Source organism: Bicyclus anynana, chromosome 2 (assembly GCF_947172395.1).
Source record: "Bicyclus anynana chromosome 2, ilBicAnyn1.1, whole genome shotgun sequence".
Classification (NCBI taxonomy): Eukaryota; Metazoa; Arthropoda; class Insecta; order Lepidoptera; family Nymphalidae; genus Bicyclus; species Bicyclus anynana.
The window spans coordinates 17032346-17053795 of NC_069084.1; the positions used below are offsets into that span (position 1 = coordinate 17032346).

At 38.1% G+C, this 21450-nt stretch overlaps 1 protein-coding gene across 3 annotated transcripts; it reads right to left on the reverse strand.

Annotated features, from left to right (window-relative positions):
• Positions 1-4689: 4689 nt before the first annotated feature.
• LOC112055684 (transient receptor potential channel pyrexia-like) lies at positions 4690-21201 on the reverse strand. 3 transcript variants are annotated; one of them, XM_052887985.1, is made up of 11 exons: positions 20832-21181; positions 19897-20014; positions 18126-18320; positions 17111-17328; positions 9943-10121; positions 8546-8727; positions 7882-8152; positions 7448-7606; positions 6259-7377; positions 5666-5926; positions 4690-5577 (listed from the first exon to the last, which is right to left on the reverse strand). In XM_052887985.1, the coding sequence occupies exons 1-11, from the start codon at positions 20869-20871 to the stop codon at positions 4714-4716; spliced, it is 3606 nt and encodes a 1201-aa protein (XP_052743945.1). In that variant the 5' UTR covers positions 20872-21181; the 3' UTR covers positions 4690-4713. The 3 variants fall into 3 exon arrangements, with proteins under 3 accessions (XP_052743945.1, XP_052743946.1, XP_052743947.1); XM_052887986.1 differs by having other exon boundaries at positions 5280-5590; positions 20832-21200; XM_052887987.1 differs by having other exon boundaries at positions 5471-5593; positions 20832-21201.
• Between the last annotated feature and the right edge of the window lie 249 nt (positions 21202-21450).

Here is a 21450-nt window from a genome sequence, read left to right on the forward strand (position 1 = left end):
GTTCAGAAAGGTCTTTGACAATAGGCTTATAGCTACACTTACCAACACCAAGCGGTTGCAGGTTCAAAGATAAATTTACAGAAATATTTACATAGATAAAAATAATATTACCTACAAGTTCCTCGATTGCGGGTGGTATTAACTACCATTCATTATAAGAGGGTATTTGATGACTTGAGCTCAGTTGTTTGTTAGACAGCGTGGACACCGTCACACTGCCAGTCGCGTTAGTGATTGTTTTGTTTTGTTGTAAAAATTGATCATAAATTGTTTAGAGTTGAGTTGAGTGTTTACGCTTTCTAAAGGGATCCCTTAAGCCTGCTCCCAAGGTCACAAGTCCTGGGACCTGCTCGAGGTGTTTCCTTTACCACAAAAACTGGTGCAATCACTGTAGATGCTATACATATAGGTCACAATAGCTTAACTTTAGAATTTCTTTTAATTGAAATTCGTTATAAAAAAGGAATCATGCAGGTTCTTGAAAATAAAGTGGAAAGCTCGCGAGGTGGTTCATTTTTCGTTCGGTTGAACAATTGAATGTCAGTTTCGACGCGAGCATTAATTACTTTTTTTTTTAAATAATTGGAACATTATTAAAATGGCTACGTCCAGTGACGGACGCAATTTGCGAGGCTTAAAGCAAAGTGAAGAGTTTTCGAGCCAAAGTGCGATTAAATGCAAACGAATATTAATTAAAAAACTTGTGCTCTTTGTCTTTGCGTTGAACAGAGCGACGTTATAGTACTTACCTATGGTTGCTGGTTAAGTACATGTAGATATACCTATATGAAGCTTAACGCGTTATGTACCCAAAGATTTTATACTATTAGATATGCCACTAGCGCATTAAAACTGAGGCAGACAAAAGTGGCTAAGTAACTGTCTTGATTTCATTTAATCGCATAGTAGGTATACAACGAAAGTTATTTATGCAATTAATAATACCTAAAAATTGCTTACAATGTCGAGTTGTGTGTTCAGGAAGTGTAAAAAGTATATAATACATCTAACATAAATATATAATGTAAGTAAATACAAAATTGTACTTGTCTGCGCTCAGTGGAATAGTTAAATTCGGATCTTTTTGCGATGAATTTATAGACACGGGGCATATCTAATAGGTAGTATAAAATCATTGTACCTATGTACCTACGTCGCAGGGCAGCGAAATTGCAAGACTTGTTCCAAGACCATTTTCTGTATCCTACTAATAAAATATTATAAACGCGAAAGTTTGTATGGATGTTTGTTACTCTTTAACGCCGCTACTACTGAACCGATTTGGCTGAAATTTGGAATGGAAATAGATTTTACTCTGGATTAACAAACTTTTTATCCCGAAAACATCCATGGTTTCCTGAGATTTGCGAAAAGTGATGATTTTGATGATATGAATATTTGTTTCACGCCTCGACTACTGAACCGAATTAGCTGAAATCTGGTATTGTGATATATTATAGCATGGTTTAACACATACGCTACTTTTTATCCCGAAAATAATGTATGGTTGTCGACTGATTTGTGTAAAAACGAAATTCCACGCGGACGAAGTCTAAGGCGTATTTGTTTCAATAGATAATAATGCCGATCAAAATGCCATTAAGAATGGACAATCCATTATTAGTTCTCGGTCTCGGTTTTACAATATTAATATCATTTTACGGACGATTGAATGCGGCAGTTAGAGTTGGAGCTGTTTACAGAAGCAGTTCAGCGTTTATGGCTGTATAAAGTTTGGCCCATTCCGCGTAAAAGATGGCGGTTGGTATGGACTTTTCCGTCGCGATAGCTTCCAAGCTTGACAGTGTTGAATCTGGCGCCGTATGGCGTTGGATACATGACCATGTCGTTAATACTCTGATACCTCTATCTATTATAATACATGTGAATTTTCTAGTCTAGTGATTCATATAACGCTGACATGTTTTTTTTTATTCTTTACAAGTGAGCCCTTGACCCTTGATGATGCAATCCAGAAAGCAGGCTAATTTGTTATAGACTACAAGCCCTTTACCACCCTACCGGCAAAGACGTACCGCCAAGCGATTTAGCGTTCCGGTACGATGCCGTGTAGAAACCGAAAGGGGTGTGGATTTTCATCCTCCGCCTAACAAGTTAGCTCGCTTCCATCTTAGACTGCATCATCATTTACCATCAGGTGAGATTGTAGTCAAGGGCTAACTTGTAAAGAATAAAAAAAAAACCATTGAACAAAAATTACATGTGAAATGAACCAACATGTATAACGCTTAGAAGGCTGTTACTATATCAGAAAATAACTCAGAGCACTATGCCGTCATTTCTGAGCGGCGCAGAACGGTGCGGTGGATTTACGAGACTGAGGTCCTGGGTTCGATCCCCAGCTGGGCCGATTGAGTTTTTCTTAATTGGTCCAGGTCTGGTTGGTGGAAGGCTTTGGCCATGGCTAGTTACCAACCTACCGACTGCTAAGCGATTTAGCATTCCGGTACGATGTCGTGTAGAAACCGAACTAGGTGTGGATTTTTATACTACTAACAAATTAGCACACTTCCATCATAAATTGCATCATCACATACCATCAGGTGAGATTGTAGTCAAGAGACACCTTGTAAAGATTTAAAAAAAAAGAAAAAGAAGTCAACTCTCAGTGTATGGATGAGACGCTTTATGACATCACTCTAGTGAAGAAGCATCTTATTTATCACCACAAAACCTAGTAAATAAATGCAAAAGCTGACAGATCACACACACTTGTACACACGTGTTGCAACTAGTCAACTACCGTGGTAAACAGTAACAGGGTAATTTTTCACCAACGTCTAACGCCCGAAATTAATAATGTATCTCCAATCTAAGATTCAAATAAATCTTAGATTCTTGCCAATCCGATTGATCTCTAATCTTCGTGCCAATATTAAAACTCTGCAATCTAAATATGTTTTTCTGACGGATCGCAAGCGATCTTTTCCCTCCTTGTCGTTCCGTTCTTAGCACAGTGCTTAATTCAATAATACTTTTTATTCAAGGTTTTATAAATGTAACAAATCTTTAAATTAAAAACGGAATACCTACTTGAAATATGTTTTAAGCTAAATATTATATAAAAATTCATTTTATTATCAAATACACACTACACGAAGAACGCACTACCGAAAATGGAACGGAAAATTTTTGACAACTTGAACTGACGTTTTTGTAGTTTGAGTACAGAAGTTCGTTTTGTTTACACCGATCTATGGATATGTCAAAATGGTCGGATAGGTTATTGACACGCAAAAATTTACATTTTCATACAGAGGCCATCTCTAATCTGTGATCCGTCCTCCCAATGATAGATTGATTTTTAAGATTGCAAACTCGATTCGAGGATCGCTTATTGGCATGCTTTATATAAGAAATGGATTGAACTTCATAAAACTTCACATTTCGAGAAATAGATAATTAGGTACTTTTTTCTGTTTTAAAGAAAAAAGTACCTAATTCTGAAGTTCATTTAAAATCCTTTACAGAAAGATGAAATAACAAGCTTAGTTAAAAACTTCAACTATTAAAATTCTCGGTAGTCGTAACGTATATTACGCTGTAATTTTAATGATATTTTTATGTGATTAGCGGGCGCCCGCGACTTCGTCAGCGTGGAATTTAGTTTTTCACAAATCCCACGGGAACCATTGATTTTTCCGGGATGAAAACCATTCCAAATTTCAGCCAAATTGCTTCAGAAGCTGCAGCAAACACACACTTACAAACAAACTTTCGCCTTTATAATATTAGTATGATATTGGGGTCCTTACTAGTTAAATAGTTTTATTAATTAGAAATAAGACTAACTTACTAACATACTAAACTTAAAACAGATACACTAACAATATACTAACAGAGAAAAAAAAAATTAAAACTGATACCCTTATTAATTGAAAAACTTGTTTAATGTAATAATGTAAGGAATAGTAAAGGCTTTGAAATTGAAATTGAAGTGTGATATTAATTAGTTATGAGATTGTACCTAAGTAGGGCACACTATAACAAACTTAAGAATAAGTATTACAAGTAACTTTGCTCGTAGGTATTTCAAAACAAACCCGTTGTACAAACAACTCTTCTATTTAATAGTTAATTATTCAGTACTCGAACTTTCCAGGCATACAGCTTCGTTAAAATATTCAAATTCTGCATGTGCGGAAACTTGTAGACTTTCGGGAATACTCGGAATAAAATATATCTTTTGATTCCGATGTTGAAGTAGAAAATATTCAAATGTATTTTAAAAATACAAACTTCAATGCGTTACCTATTTGAATATCATATTTACAAGACTTTTCCAGTAGTATTGGGTGATTCGTGATTTTCATAATTTAATATTATTGCTAAAGGTCAAATAATTGTAATTTTTATTAATTATGAAAGAAAGTTTATAAGCTCGTAATCCCAGAGTCATTTGCAAATTTCGAAATAAGTAAAATTAATCCAATAAAATGATTTATTTATAAGCATACATACAGCAAAGATCTTGGAAGTCAATGATGCTTTTGTATCGGCAAATGCGGCGAATTCAATTTTTTTTTATATCTTAATAAACATTAAGATATAAAAAAAAATTCAGAATCTGTACATTCCAGGGTAATAGTATAAGTTTCTCAATTTTCAAAAGTTAAGCAAATCGTTCGACGTCTTATTATGATTTTGCATTTAAAAATAACAAACAAATCATTATACACAATGTATTTATTTTTATATACTACCAAGTTTGCTTTCTAATCTACTTAAAAACAATTTAATACCTTCTAATTCTAAAGACATTTGGTCCATTTTAACATTAAGTTCATCTAATGGTTTTATGTTTTCTATTTCAGTCTTCACTTGGGTTTTAACTTTACTTACACTATCATCTAAACTGTTCAGGCGCTTAAGTATATCATCATACTTAATCTTTTGTAATAATTGCTGCTCTTTTTTCATTCCATCTACTTTTTCAGTTTCTTCAGTTTTCTTTTTCGTGATCGCTTCGTGCATCTCATCAATTTTTGTCCTGAAAACTTCCATATGAAATTCATCTTCTAGCTGTTTCTTTTGTTCATTAGCTTTGTCTATAATTGCATTCTTTAAATGAGATGGCAGCTTTTTATGAAAACGAAACCTTGATCTTCCCGGGCAAAAGGTTATAACTCCCATTACGTTTCTTTTATTTTTAATACGATTATTTACACGTGTAGGTAATACCGTCGTAAAAAACTTATTATATACCAAGTTGTCCAACGTGCTAAGAAACTCTACCTGCTTGGCAAGTCTCCGTATATTACCTAGAATTTCCAAGTCATTTATATCGTTGACAGCAACACCGACCATAAGGTTCATAAGGACAATCGCGGCCAGAATGAGGAAGACAAGAAATATTAGTCGAACAATAATCAGTGACGTTGCCAAATCCCGGGAATGATCCTTGTCAAATAGTGCGGAGTAGTCGAATTCTGATGTCATCATAACCATAGTTTTGACGAAAGCTGCCCAAGGTCCATCGAATGGTATTTCGGACCGAAATTGTATCATAAAACTCAGAGAAAATCCAACAACCAGAAATGCAAAAGTTAGAAGGATCTGAAAAAAATATCTACTGTTACTACAAATTATATAAGACTCAGTAGTTAGTATTTTGACATACTCGTATTTGAAAAATGATTCTCACTTTTATAACATTTGCAGCTACTTTTCCAAACATGAGTACGTAGTAGCCCCAATTTGGAAACCTAGATAGTAGAAACATGAGTTCTATCCAGGAACATAGTAAAGCACAAGTTGCTACATGTCTCGGCCATTCTGTAGTTTCAACTGACACTAACACGACTGCCGGCGGTAGCACTGCTGCTAGGGCTATTGACCAGAACTTGATCCACGTCTCGAGTTGTAAGAAGTATTTTATGCTTTTAACATTCATGTAGAGAATTTCCTGAAATCAAAATTTATATATAAAGTTCAAGTGCCTGTCTATGATTCCAAAATAACTGTGTTTTCTCAAGTATAAAGTTATTTACACGTTATTTTATATCGTGTAAATACACAAGCAAGCTATTTTCATTTGTCTGGGCTTATCTTTGGAACGGCTGGATGAATTTTAATTGGACTTTCATTGGTTATTGTGAAACATAAATGGGCTACTTTTTATCCCAGAAATATCTATGGTTTCCGCAATATTTGTAAAAAACTGAATTTCACGCGTAAGAAGCAGCGGGAATTCGCTACTTACATAGTAATAATATTTCTTTATTTTTCTTGACTTACCTGCAGAATTATCAAAAATATAGTGATATATACAATATAACCCCAAGCATTCGGATTTAATACTGCCGGAGGGTTGTCTCCAGTATCTTTGAAGAAAAATACAGAAATAGTAAATATTGTGAGTGAGCTAACAAACAGGGCATATACAGCAATGATTGTATAGAAAAATGGTAGAAGAGCCTTCCACTTTAGGAAGAGGAAACTCTCGACCAAAGGGTGAACCAGCAGTTTCAACTGGCCAAATCTGTTTCCCGTTTCCAGAAGCGCTTCAATAACCTTCATCTGTTCCATTTCGCAAACTGTAGGCATTAATATTCTGTAATCAACAGTAACTTCACATTTTGAATCTTGAAAGTTCTGGGAGTTGGAAGAAATATAAGAATCAAAGACTTTTTCCAAAAAAGATGTAGGTTTTGATATGTTATTAATAATCATATCTATAGCGGTTCTTCTAAACTTTTTGGGCCCATCTGTGTAGCCTGATAAATCAGCTCCTTCTTGTAAAAGGAGCGTTATAATGTCTCTACTGCCGTGATGACCCGCGGTGTGTAAAGGGTACCATCCCATATTGTTTACTTCGTATATAGTTGTTCTATCGTGATTAAGAATAGCTTTAGCAACACTTTCAAAGTTTTTTAAAGCTGCTAAATGTAACGGCGTGGAAGATTTAAAGGGGCTGTCCGTGGTTCTTAATCTAATATCAGCATTTTTACTTAATAAGTATTTTACACATTCTACGTGGTTATTTAAAACCGCAAAATGTATTGGCCCAAAACCTCTACGATCGGCAGTTGTCAAGTCGTTAATCATATCTTCTGCAATACCATCATCATATTCTAATAAGTGTTTTAAAATACCATCATGACCAAATTCAGCAGCAACATGCAGAACATTAACATTTCCTGGCATGATTAATTTTATCGAAGCACCTTCATTTAGTATTATATCTACACATTTCAAATGCCCAAATAGGACAGCTTTCGATAAAGGCGTTTCACCCTCGTCATTCTGGCAATCTATATAATCTTTGCTTTGTTTTGGTATACTTAAAATTTCATTTAGTATATCCAAATCTCCTAAAGCTGCAGCACAATGTATCGGTGTTTCACCATCATTTGCCTAAAATAAGTGATATTATGAATATTTTATCATTTTAAATAAATTTTATATTTTTTATAGAATAAAATACCCTTATTGTAACATCAGCTCCTGCTTCTAACGCTATACAGACTCCCGTAACCCAACCAGCTTTGACAGCTGTCTGCAGCACTGTATACCCATCTTTATCCTTCACATCGACCATAGCTCTTAATGGATCAGCGTCTTTATAGGCATAGTTAGCAAGAATCTGAAATATTAAAAACTGTTTAAACTTTCATTCGATGTTTTTTACCATTTCATTTCATTTCATTTCATTTCATTTCATTTCATTCATTTCATTTCATTTCATTTCATGAATTCTACAACTTAAGTATCTTTATAACAAGGTTGAAAAGTAATTTCTAAGCACGCGCATTCCATCTTATGCCTCAACTACATTTATTTAGAAAGGCCATCGTCAAAATTGAATCTGTTATGTATAAGAAATGCATTTTTTATTAATATTTTCTATAACACAATTACCTTAAGGGGTTCTTCAAGTTCTTTATTAACGCAAACATGTAGAGGTGTGATTCCTTTAGTGTTCAGACAAGCAATAGATGCTCCAGCTTCTAGCAATTCATTTATACACTCAATATTAGATAACTCAACAGCCGTGTGTAATGGGGTGTCCATCCAACCTTGTTCATCTGACGAATCAGTCTTTTGCTTAGTTGGTAAACCCAATCCTCTGCTTTTCATACTGTAAATCTGACCCCCAGCAGCTAGAAGTCTTTTCACCACTTCTGTAAAACTAACAATTAATAATTTTAATTTACAATATTACATCTTTGATGATATCACTTTATTTCTGAAATTTTTACCCGATTTTAGTGAAAGTTTGTAAATGACGATCAAGGGTTTTATCAGAGCCATTAGTATAGCCATGAGCTAGGCAGCTTTACACTAATTGTAGCACTCTATCTATGATTACATGTGCTTTCAGCTAAAAAAAAATTAGACTTTAGACTTGGTTTCGATAGATAGCGTTGTTGGTAAGCACTAAAAATTTTGATCTTATTTTTTTTAATTTTAGGGGCGACAAGTTAACTAAGTTCTTACTTTATATCAACGTCAATAAAATTAATATTATTATGATAGTAACTCGTTGACGAACATATAGACCCTAAGTCTGAGAAATACTAACTTTTTGTTATCAATATCGTGGCCATAATAATATCCCGAGCCGGCCACGTCGAGTGGTGTGCGGCCCCGCTCGTCCGTGATGTTGGGGTCGGCACCAGCAGCCAACAGCAGCCGGGTGCAGTGGCGACGGGCGCAGGACGCTGCTACGTGCAGCGGTGTCCAGCCAGCTTGCAGTAACGGCAACTTGAACCAGACAAGTGGAATTACGATTAGAGGGTATCAGGGCTGGCAAAATATTGATATTATATTTTGACGGCCTCCGTGGCGCAGTGGTATGCGCGGTGGATTTACAAAACGGAGGTCCTGGGTTCGATCCCCGGCTGGGCAGGTTGAGGTTTTCTTAATTAGTCCAGGTCTGGCTGGTGGTAGGCTTCGGCCGTGGCTAGTTACCACCCTACCGACAAAGACGTACCGCCAAGCGATTTAGCGTTCCGGTGCGATGCCGTGTAGAAACCGAAAGAGGTGTGGATTTTCATCCTCCTCCTAACAAGTTAGCCCGCTTCCATCTTAGACTGCATCATCACTTACCATCAGGTGAGATTGTAGTCAAGGGCTAACTTGTAAAGAATAAAAAAAAAAAAAAAAGTATCATGGATGCACGGGGAAGGGGCCACGATAGTGAGTCTGTGAGCTGAAAAATAATACAATGTGAAGATGATTCTGGGGCTCCATCTAATGAATTCTTCACGGGCAGGCGGGATAAATCATAATTTGCTATGATTGGCATGATTAGCTATACCACAACCGCCTAATCGCTTTGTCGTTGGCCTATCCTGAGTGCAAGTACAAGCAATCGGTCGTTTATATCTTCCACAATTTCCAGGCCCTGAGTTGGAATGTTGGTTTTACACCCCCGTGCCTCGGAGAGTGCGTTGAGCCGTCGGTATTGGTCAATATCATTAACAAACTATGATAGTGATCACTATGTACGTTAAACATTTGACAAAAGCCTACCAAGCCTCATTTACCTATGACATGAAGAGGGAGGACTGGCCCCATATATGCTAAAATTATTTAAATTAATTATATACGTTAAGGGTTATAATGGTCACTACCTATAGCAATGCGTTCTATAATAAACTACTGTTCTGCGTCTAATAACCTTTCACTTAATTAAAAGACACGACTCCTCAGAAATCATGTACCTACTAGCACACTGGTCAAAAAGACATTGCTAACTTTTTTTTACAGTGTTGTGTTATGGTAGGCATCCACAGATCCACATGGAACGGATTTTATCTACCGTAACATTAATAATCCGTTTGATGCGATGCGTCCGATGCGGATATGTGGACGCCTACTTTTTAGTAGTCACTTCCACGAGCAAGCTCTGACACAAAATGATTTTCTTCAATTAAACTAACGAGTAATATTTCTGATAGGGATTAAATGACTAACAGTGCCTTCGATGTCCATGCAGTCGTGGTCGATGTTGTCACTCCAGGCCTTGGGCAGGAGGGTCTCGACAGTGACCACGTTGCAGCGCACGTTCACCATCTCCTTCGCCAGGTTGATCTTCTTCACCTCCTCCTCGGCCTCCGAAGACATGTCATCGTTGGCCACCCGCCTTTGTATATCTGTATGATAGTTCAGTAGTTGAGGAAACACGTATATGATTGAGCAGCAGACCAGTCCCGGGTTCACCCGCGTAGTTCTTTTACCGTGGAAATATGGGGATAAAATAAGCTCTAAGCCCTCATACGCGCGAGAGTTTTTTTAACGGACGTTAAAAAAAGCGTTCATGCGTATGAAGTTAAATGAAGGTCTATTTCCAACGCCCAAAATTTTAAATGCAATACTGCTCGAAAAAAAGCGTCGTGTTTTAAAAACGCTGTCGTGTGAACATATATTTGGGAATGCATTTGCTGTATTTATTATTTTATTTTGTTTTATGTACGCTTTATTAACGTCCGTTATTTCCTTATAAGCTTTTTATTGGTTAAGTATAGAGAATGTTCATAATCGGCCTAATTATTTCTCGTTTCCAAGGAATTGTTCAGTAACACCTTGGAGATGGGAAGTTGGTGATGCTTTACCCCATAGCCTCAGAAAGATGTATAAGTCCTTCTTACGTCACGGTGATTATCATTAGCATGTTCAGCAGTAAATGATGATGATGAATGAAGAGTGAAGAACCATCAGCGCACTGAACGGTTGAGGAGGTTATTGAGCAACATACCGGAAAAAACCATGGTTTCCGCGGAATTTGTAAAAAGCTGAATTTTACGCGGACGATGTTTCGGATGTCCGCTAACACAATACAAGTCTAATATGGATTTAAGTGTGGATTTATATTTTTTAGATAGTAAATCTCTTTTCTGAATAGAGTGGTTGCCGAAAAATATTGAATAACGAAGCGACAAATGCTCTTGAGCTGACAGATGTAAATAAAGAGTCCGTGACAGTTTCTTTTATTTGCTCGGTGGGTATATTGTGTTTTGTGCCAACGGAAGCTGTTTTGTAATTATCCTATTGTAATAAATTAGCATACTAGGGTGTTTTAGCGGGGTCGTAAGACGTGGAATTTAATAAAGCTGCCGTTTTATAAGTCCCCAGTAGGCCCGCTGGTGGTAAATCATGGAAATAGCCCAGAATTTTATGGTTAGTAGGTACCTACGTCGGAAAGAGTGGCTCGGCACTCAGTCTGGTTTAGTGGTGTCGTAAATTTTAAATTGTAAAACGTTATTGGCCTGTTTCATTTTTATTTACCACTTTAATTAAGGATACTGAGATATGCGTGGGTTAGGACGTTCGCGAAAACAGAGCGTGAAAGAAATTTGAAATCGTGATTATCTTTATAGAAAGAAGGAATGGTAATCGGGAAAACCTGTATCTTATTAATAACACAAATATTATGAAGGCGAAAGTTTCTTTCGCTGCGGCTACTGAAGCGATTTGGCTGAAATTTGGAATAGAAATAGATTTTTCATCCCGGAAAAATTCATGGTTTCCGCGAGATTTATGAAAAACTTAATTCTACGCGGACGAAGTCGCGGGCGTCCGCTAGTAATCTATGGTATGGTTCTCACTTCTTTATTTGAGTAGAAAACTACTTAGAGAAGATGTTTTTAATGATTCGATAACTTATAGACTTAACTAATGTAACTTTTCAGGGCGAACTGGCCACTAACACTATGACCAGGATTAATGAGAATGGAAATGTTGTAGGAACTATAATAGTCAACCGTGAAGGTAGGTTGTACGTTTGTCCCTGATGTAAGCTCATGATGGTGGTGATTGATTGAAAGCTTGTATATTGTGTACTTATTTATTTCCATATTTATTGGGTTAGATACTCGTAAACCATTTAGAACTCAAAATAGTCTGAACGAATTTTAATGAAATTTAGCTCAGAGATGATGATGAGTATAGCATAGGCGGCTTTTTCAATATATTTTTTCACGGAAACAGGATTTACGCGGCTAAAACCACGTAAGTATATATAAAAGTATCTATAAAAAGTGACATTTTGCTGAATCCATACTGAATGTAGCACCAGTAACATATTAACGCCTAATGATAAACATATTTAGATTAGAAGCTATATTTACTCGTATCAATCAATCACAGAATTTTCAGTTATTTTCATAAAAAAATTAACTATCATGTGTCTCAAACGGTGAAGGAAAAATATCGTGAGGAAACCGGCATATTACCTGAGAATTTTCTTAATACTCTACGTGTGTGAAGTCTGCCAATCCGCATTGGGCCACTGTGGACTATGAACCTAACCCCTCTTATTCTCAGAGGGAACTCGTGTTCAAATGACCCACAAATTCGTTGTTTATGTCATAATATTCATTGGACGTACGCTACTAAGCAAACATAGTCTTAGTGTGTGGCTTCTGCTTAACAGGGTTCAGTACAGTCGCGATATAAAACTACTCGCCGGCTAACAAAGAGCTACATTATCCGTAATAGTTGCAGCGATAAAGTGTCTCTAGAGAAATTATGACAACCATTCCCTGCATAGCCGGTGCGGCCGGCTGTAAGCATCTGCCCGTTAGCCGCTGTAGAAATGTGAAATAAAATGGGACTTCGCGTCCATGATGTATAGGAACAGTTGAAGAATTTATTCCTTTGTGACAGGATGGAGCGGGAATTTTTCTTTGTTTGAAATAAGGTGCTGCATTGGTGTCGGGAGTCGGGACAATGTTGTATTTCAAAGTTATTTCCGGTATTTGCTGAGAATTTTTTGATGCAGTCTAAGATGGAAGCGGGCTAACTTGTTAGGGGGAGGATGAAAATCCACACCCCTTTCGGTTTCTACACGGCATCGTACCGGAACGCTAAATCGCTTGGCGGTACGTCTTTGCCGGTAGGGTGGTAACTAGGCACGGCCGAAGCCTCCCATCAGTGGCGGGAGTGGATGGTGCCGGGAGTCGGGACAATGTTGTATTTCAAAGTTATTTCCGGTATTTGCTGAGAATTTCACTATTGCTGCGTTAAACCCACCATCATCTAACTATAGATTATTAACTATGTAAGACACATTGCCAAAACTCACGTGATACAATGTCGGAGTATGCCCGGCACTTCGGATCGTGCCGCGTTGCAAGAACCAACTTGCAACGCGGCACGATCCGAAATGACTAAGGGTCCCGTATGGGTCCGAAACTAATCGGGCATACTCCGATGTAATGTTGTTCACGTGAGTTTTAGCAGCGTTTCATAATAAGTTAATAATAACACTCATGATAGTTTAAATTCTAAAACTATATATTAGATTTAAAAATTATACCTATCAGTTGCCTATTACCACACCATGAGGTTGCTCTGTTAGAAACGATTGTTTTTCAAGCTTCTGTCTCGTTTTTTCTCATTCTCTACAAGTTAGCCCTTGACTATAATCTCACCTGATGGTAAGTAATGATGCAATCTAAGAAAGCAAGCAAGTTAGCGGGAAATCCACACCCCTTTCGGTTTCTACAAGACATCGTACTGGATCGCTAAATCGTTTAGCGTTACGTCTTTGTCGGTAGGGTGGTAACTAGCCACGGCCGCCGTCCCACCAGCCAGACCTGGACCAATTAAGAAAACCTCAATCGGCCCAGCCGGAGATCGTACCCAGGCCACCACTGTGCCACGGAGTGCAATACAGGAGAGAGTAAAAATTGCATTTTTTTGGAAACTGCTAAAAATGAGTTACTTTGCGCCAGGGTTCCCGGAAACCACAACTCTTGACAGTCTGACAGCAGCGACATACTCCACACACATGAGGAACTTGTCGCATCACGCGTCGAACGCTTTAAAAGAAATCGTAAGTAACAGTTTAAAATGAACGAATACAGTGGCGTAGGGTGGGCTTTCGCCGCCCGACAGAAGAGTTACCGCTCTTAAACCTAAGTCAATACAGCCTCAATAGCTCAACGGTAAGAGCGGTCGGACTCACCGAGGGGTGGTGGTTCGATCCCCACCCCGTTGGTCTATTGTCGTACCCACTCCTAGCACAGTCTTTGCCGACAGTCATATTTAATACATATGGCAAATATTCTTTTTTTTTTTTAAAAGAATTATTCATATCGTTCGTTATCAACAACCCATATTCGGCTCACTGTTGCTCGAGGGTTAGGTGAATAGTGGACTATTCACCTAACCCTCGAGCAACCACCAAGCTGGCCCAATGCGGATTGGCAGACTTCTCCGGTATACAGGTTTCCTCACGTTCTTTTTCTTCACCGTTTGAGACAAGTGATATTGAAAAGTTGGAGGAATATGCCCCGGACCGGATTCGAACCCACTCCTTCCAGAATTGCAGGCAGAGATCATATCCACTGGGCAATCACGGCTCATATCATTTCAATTATTCAATATCCAATTTCATCCCCTATAGTTTATTTGGCCAAATATCTTAAAAATAAAAATAATTTAACTATAATAAAAATTCCTTTAGATTGGCGAAATATGTCAATCTCCTCCATTCGTCCCTAATACTCGTCAACTCCCTTTACACACATGTCCTCTTTCACACACTCCAACAATCTCTTCTTTGGCCTTCCTCTTCTCTTGTGTTCTTCCACTAGCAAATACAATTATTACTATAAATAAATATTTGATAGTCCTGATTTACAGCTTTTTAAATTGATAGTTTATCTTGTTTTTCAGAAGAAATATAAACATACGAGTATATAACAAGTCCGAGTGTGCCTAACATTACTGCTGGCTTCTAGGGGTCATATTTTTTGCTAGATTTTGTACCTACAATTAATTTTATGAGGCGTGCACATATTGGTATTTATTTTTTTATTTTCAATTGACATAAGCGTGGCGCTTACCGTCCCCCCCCCCCTTTTCTATGCCACCCAGTGTAATTGCCCCCCTTTAGCTCCCATATTGATACGCCACTGGACTACTATAATAATCAATATTGATTTTGATTTTTTAGGATGTCACAGACGAGTTGGTGGTGCTGCGGCTAGTCAGCAAGAAGTCGGAGGCCGTGGTGGCGCCTGACGAAGAGTTCCATTTGATTGTGGTCATGAGGAAAACTTAGTCTACTGCATTGTTCTTGTGTCTATGAATGACAGCAAGATCTTATTTTCTCGCTTCATAGACAATAAACAATATTGTGACATATAGATTGTGAATCTGTTGTTTGCCATTTAAAACTATTGATGTATTTTTTAGGTGTTTCGTTGACGTTTTATCTAACAATTTATTAATAATTGTTTTCTGTAATACATAATAACTTATGTCGTGTGCAGATTAACATTTACAAGTCGTACAATAATTTATAAATAATATAAAATTATAATGTGTATTTTTCATGCATGTATCTCTATCCGAAACCCGTAGTTGCTACTAACAATAAATTATTAATCACAAATTCTTTAACCTGGCCTGCAGGCTAATTCACTAACTTTGACGAATGTTAGTTGACATAATTTAAACAAAATTGAGCTGCTATGTAACACAATTTTATCCGGTGCCTACTGACAAGCCTTCGTGGATGTCATACAGTAGGTAGATGACATTTCTCAGATCATTTTAACGTTTATTATAATGCACGCCATTGACGATCAATTATTCTCACGTTTCTGTAGCACCTACGACTATAACTGATCGTGTATTGGCCGCTGCGTGCATGACGGCTCGACATAAGAAACGTCTTCGCTGCCGTTTGCGCTGCAGAAACGTGAGAATAATTGACCGTCAATGGCTGACTTTAGGTTGTTAATAAAGACCAAATTAGTGAACAATGACATCCGTACACCTTAGCCGGGTAAACTACTTAATTTATCCGGTTAAGGTGTATGGATTTAATTCAGGTTGGAGCCCCGGGTCAAGTTAATATTTACTCGTACAAGTAACCCCAAGTTATTTTACAAGTCGATGAGGATGATATTATGTAAAAGCTAAAGGTATTACCCATTTCTTTTACCATAAATTCTTAGCTATATCTTATTGATAATAGCCAAACAAAAATATATATTTCGTTTAACTTTTTGTTTGTCTGCGATCATGTAATAAATCATGAAGATTTGTATCTCGTCCGTATTGTTTTTCACGATACCAATTCGATTATTTATCGACGATGTGTTTGGCCAGTACAAGCCACACAATATTCTATTGTTTGTCTGTTTATATTTATGAAATCAAGGTATAGTAGACTAGTGGACGCCCGCGACTTCGTCCGCGTGAAATTTAGTTTTCACAAATCCCTCGGGAACCATGGATTTACCGGGATGAAAAGTAGCCTATGGTGTATATACGTCTATGGTGTATTCATAAAAGTCTTGAAACATTCATTAGGTTAATGATGTTATATTGTAGCTTTCGCTTTGGAAAGAGTGATTCTGATCTTTGTTCATATAATGAGATGTTTTCAGAGTGCTTTCTGCTCGTTACAACGTTTTGATTTGACTCAACAAGTGATTTGTTTTTGGGTCAAAGTCTGTGTTCTTGCTAAGTGTCTAGCACAAACACATGTTTGCTTTTAAGTTAATTTTTTTTATTTACGTTCCTTTTTTGAGAATATTAAATATGCCTGCTGTCTACTAAAAGGTGTAAAGATTGTGGTATTGTAGGGGTGATCTCTGGATCTACTGAACCGATTGTCAAATTTCTTTTACCACTAGAAACGTGAACAGATGAAACCGGGGCGTCTTTTATAATAAGTATTTATTGCAATAATAAAAATAAATTTATTGTTGTACACATACAAATGATGAGTAAAATTAAAAAAAAACTTGTTTATCATTTCCTTTTCCTTATTCTTCTTAAGTGTGGTCGGAAAAAGATCTATGTCATCTTTTTTTGTCTCTATTACTCGTCAGCTCATCATCCACTCCCCTTACACACATGTCGCGGTGGATTTACAAGACGAAGATCCTGGGCTCGATCTCCGGCAGGGCCGATTGAGGTTTCTTAATTGGTCCAGGTCGATCGTAGTACTGCCAGGCGAATTAGCGTTTCGGTACAATGTCGTGTAGAAACCGAAAGTAGTGTGGATTTTCGACCTCCTCCTAACAAGTCAGCCCGCGTCCATCTTAGATTGCAGCATCACTTACCATCAGGTGAGATTTTATAGTCAAGAGCTAACTTGTAAAAGAACAAAAAAAAATACCTTCCGGAAAGTCTAGAAGAATAGCCATTTGCCGCGCGTTCCCCGCAAATGCCGCCAGGTGGAGCGGCGAGCGACCCAGTCTGTCTTGGCGAGACTTCTCTGCGCCGAACTTGACGAGGAGGTCCAGGGACTCCCCTCCCAACATGGCAGACAAGTGACATGCCGACACCAGGTCCTGGCGACATGTTGCGTTTGGATTTGCACCCGCATTGAGCAATCTGGAGCAATTTTCATTATCTTGTAGATTTTAAAAAAAGTTAATTTAATATGCACCTACTTTAGCTGCATTATATTTAGTAACGGGGTGGGTTTAAGCTCCAAATACCTTCTTCTATAAGAAGGGTGGCCTATTCCTGTAGTAGGCCGTTACAATATGCTGATATATTCTTTATTCTAAATCTTCAGGCCAATCTAAAATCTACTTACAATTTTATGTTTAAATCACACAGCACTGCATATTAAGCTACGTATTAAATACTAGCAGACGCCGCGCTTTACCCGCGTGGTTCCCGTTCTCGTAGGAATACGAGGATAATATATAGCCTTCCTCGATAAGTGGGCTATCTAACACTAAAATATTTTTTCAAATCGGACCAAAGAATCGAAGAACACGTGAAAATGTGATTCTGGACAGATAAGATAGAAAGCCTAACTAAGCTAGCAGTTGTTTTAGCTAATTTAGGATCTACCTTATCTATACTAATAATATAATGTTGAAGAGTTTGTTTGTTTGTTTGGTATAGAACGCTCATCTCAGCAACTACTGGTCCGATTTCAAAAATTATTTCAGTGTTAGATAGTCCATATATATTATCCCCGTATTCCTACGGGAACGGAAACCACGCGGGTGAAACCGCGCGGCGTCAGCTAGTCATTGATAGGGCAGATATGGCGGTAGCTAAGTGCCCAGTGTCTGAGCTAAACCGTGAACGGATAACCGGATATGGCGAAACTTTAAGAGCTCCGATGGCTGACTATGGAACCCTGTCTGTTGTTAACTAGTAAACATTGTCACCTTTCAACTTCTTCGATGTCATGGTTCTCAATAGCCTCAAGCAGTTCAGTGTTGAGTCGCCCCTGCCGCCGGTCGTGGCGGCGCCATCTCCTCGACCACTCCACCGAGTCCGGCGCTGGCGTGGAGTCCGGCGAGTAGATGGTTGATGACGAGCCGATTGGCTGGAACTGCAGTGCTATGTGGGTAGGTGGTGGACTGAAAACAAAGGGTTATAGGTCAAAAACTTGTTTTTTTTTTTAATTCTTTACAAGTTAGCCCTCGACTACAATCTCCCCTGATGGTAAGTGATGATGCAATCTATGGAAGCGGACTAACTTCTTAGGAGGAGGATAAAATCCAAAAAAAACACATTTCGGTTTCTACACGACGTAATACCGGAACGCTAAATCGCTTGGCGGTACATCTTTCTCGCATAAGTCAGACCTCCACCAATTAAGAAAACCTCAATCGGCTCAGCCGGGGATCGAACCCAGGACCTCCGTCTTGTAAATCCACCGCGTATACCACTGCGCCACGGACGCCGTCAAAAGCTTCTAACTAAGTATAAGCTAGTAAATGTTTTACGAAAAGTGTCATTGGGCAAGGTAAACGGATGTTGTGAGAGAAGAGAGCTAACGAAGTTTTACTTCAGTCGTGTGGTCTAAAGAACACTAGGTTTTTGCATAGATAACATTCCCCACCTCTATCTCCACCATATCTTAATTACAGCTAAAGTTAAAGAGCAGTAAATAGAAGATCTAATAATTCATCATCATCATAACAGCCAACAGACGTCCACTGCAGGATATATAGTGTAGGCCTTTACGGATTGCCGAACATCACGATCCTGAGCCGCCTGCGACTCGCTTGATGTCGTCAGTCCACCTGGTGGGGAGTCGACCAACACTGCGCTTGCTAGTGCGGGGTCACCATTCCTGTACCTTGGGACCCCAACGCTCTTCGAACTATGTGACCCGCCCATTGCATTTCAGCTTCGCGACTCATTGAGCTAGGTCGGTGACTTAAGTTCTTCTGCGGATCTTCTCATTTTTGATTCGATCACACAGAGACGCTCCAAGCATAGTTTGTTCCATCGCCCGCTGTGTGACTCTGAGCCATCCTATGAGGCCAAAATTAATATTCTTGTCTTATTATCATCAAATAAAACGAGAGGCCGTGATAGTGTCCAGTGGATATGACCTCTGCCTTCGATTCCGGAGGGTATGGTTTCGAATCCGGTCCGGGGCATGCACCTCCAACTTTTCAGTTGTTTGCATTTTAAGAAATTAAATGTCTCAAACGGTAAAGGAAAACATCGTGAGGAAACCTGCACACCAAAGAGTTTTCTTAATTCTCTGCCTATGTCAAGTCTGCCAATCCGCATTGGGCCAGCGTGGTGGACTATTTACCTAACCCCTCTCATTATGAAAGAAGACTCGAGCTCAGCAGTGAGCGAAATATAGGTCGGTAACGAATAAGTATGTATTTCTTGTACGGAAAACGTAGTTTGTTTCTTGCCTTTTAGGTAGTGGCGCCAAGTTTTCCTGTCAATATTAGGTAGGTATATATTTGGTCATACACAATACACTGCATTATTCGCAAGGTGAGATCATTAATATTTGTAGAAACCGAAAGGGGTGTGGATTTTCATCCTCCTCCTAACAACTTAGCCCGCTTCCATCTTAGATTGCATCATCGCTTACCATCAGTCAGTCAAGGGCTAACTTGTAAAGAATTAAAAAAAAAACATGCAAAGGTAAACTGTCCTCTGGGGAGTAGAAGTATAACTCACTGTGTCGTCCCATTGTTGACAGGGGATGGTTTCTTCGGGCGCGGCGGTCGGAGTTTGTCGTTGCGTTGAGACAGGAGAGTCGCGTTCTCCCCTTCCTCGGGGGTCGCTTTTTCTACATCTGAAAGTTGTTGGCACATAAATACCTCAATAGCTCAGTGGTAATGGGGCCAGACTCATCACCGAGAGGTGGTGGTTCGATCCCCGCCCCTGGACAACCATGCCCACTCCTGTCATAGTTTTTTACCAACTACTTCGGAGGAAACGCAAATATTTATTAACTTGCGGACGCCCGCGACTTCGTCCGCGTGAAATTAAATTTTTTTAACTTCGTCCGCGTGAAATTAAATTTTTTGACTTCGTCCGCGTGAAATTAAATTTTTCACAAATCCCTTGGGAGTCATGGATTTTGCCGGGATGAAAAGTAGTCCATGTCTTAATCCAGAGTAAAATCTATTTACATTCCAAATTTCAGCCAAATCGGTTCAGTAGTTGCGGCGTTAAAGAGTAACAAACATCAATACAAACTTTCGCGTTTATAATATTAGTAGGATATTCAAAAAATGGCAAATGTTCTTTTTACAAAATAGTAGTAAATTATTTAATTATATTACACCGCCGAGTCGGACTGAGATGAAATTTTATGATGAGATAAAAAATATTTATGTTGCTTAGTAACCTCCTCTATCATCCAGTGAATGTTCCATAAAAATCGATTAGGCCGTTCCAGAGATTAACCCGGACAGACAGATAGTACAGACATACAGGCAAAAAATAAAAAAAGTTCATTTATGTTTTAGTGACGTAAATAATTATAAGCACTTGATAAAACACAATTATTATGAAATCACAGACGGACATTTTACAATTTTATCTTTACGTGTGCATGTATGTCTAATTTGATTTTTTGATATAGGTATTGATAGTCATAGATGTACCTTTAAAAAATAACGCTGCATAACTAGCTTTCTTCCACATTTATTTAATTAAAAACAAAACTAATTAAACAATAATTAAATTCACTAAATAACGTAAGATTCCACCACATTTAACCAGCACAATTACAACACTCTTAAAACATTTTATATCGCTTCACTAAGGCAACACTAATTTCCTTTTTACAATTTGTAAGAAAACATGTTTAAAACGCGGTGATGAGCAAGTTTTTACACTCCTGTACATGATTTTAAAGTAATTTCTTCCCGTATGTTCAATGTAACAAAAGATAAAGAACTGATGTTATGGCATATCTTAAAAACGACAGTTTAGCGTGTGACTAAGAATAAGTCAAACATTATCACAGTAGCCGGCCGAAGGTCGCCTTGTAATGTATTGCCATGCAAGGTTTGTTTTAATTTGACACGCAAATACAAATATTTGTCTATCACATCTTCCGTTTACCTAATTTCGGAATGACAAGTATTTAGAGTAAACAGCGGCTTTTCAACAAGAGAAACAATCAATTATTATTTATTGTAATGACCTTAATGACCGAAGAGTTCAAAATTTTATTTAAGTTAATCTTGTCTTGAAGTAATTATTTCGAATATATTACGA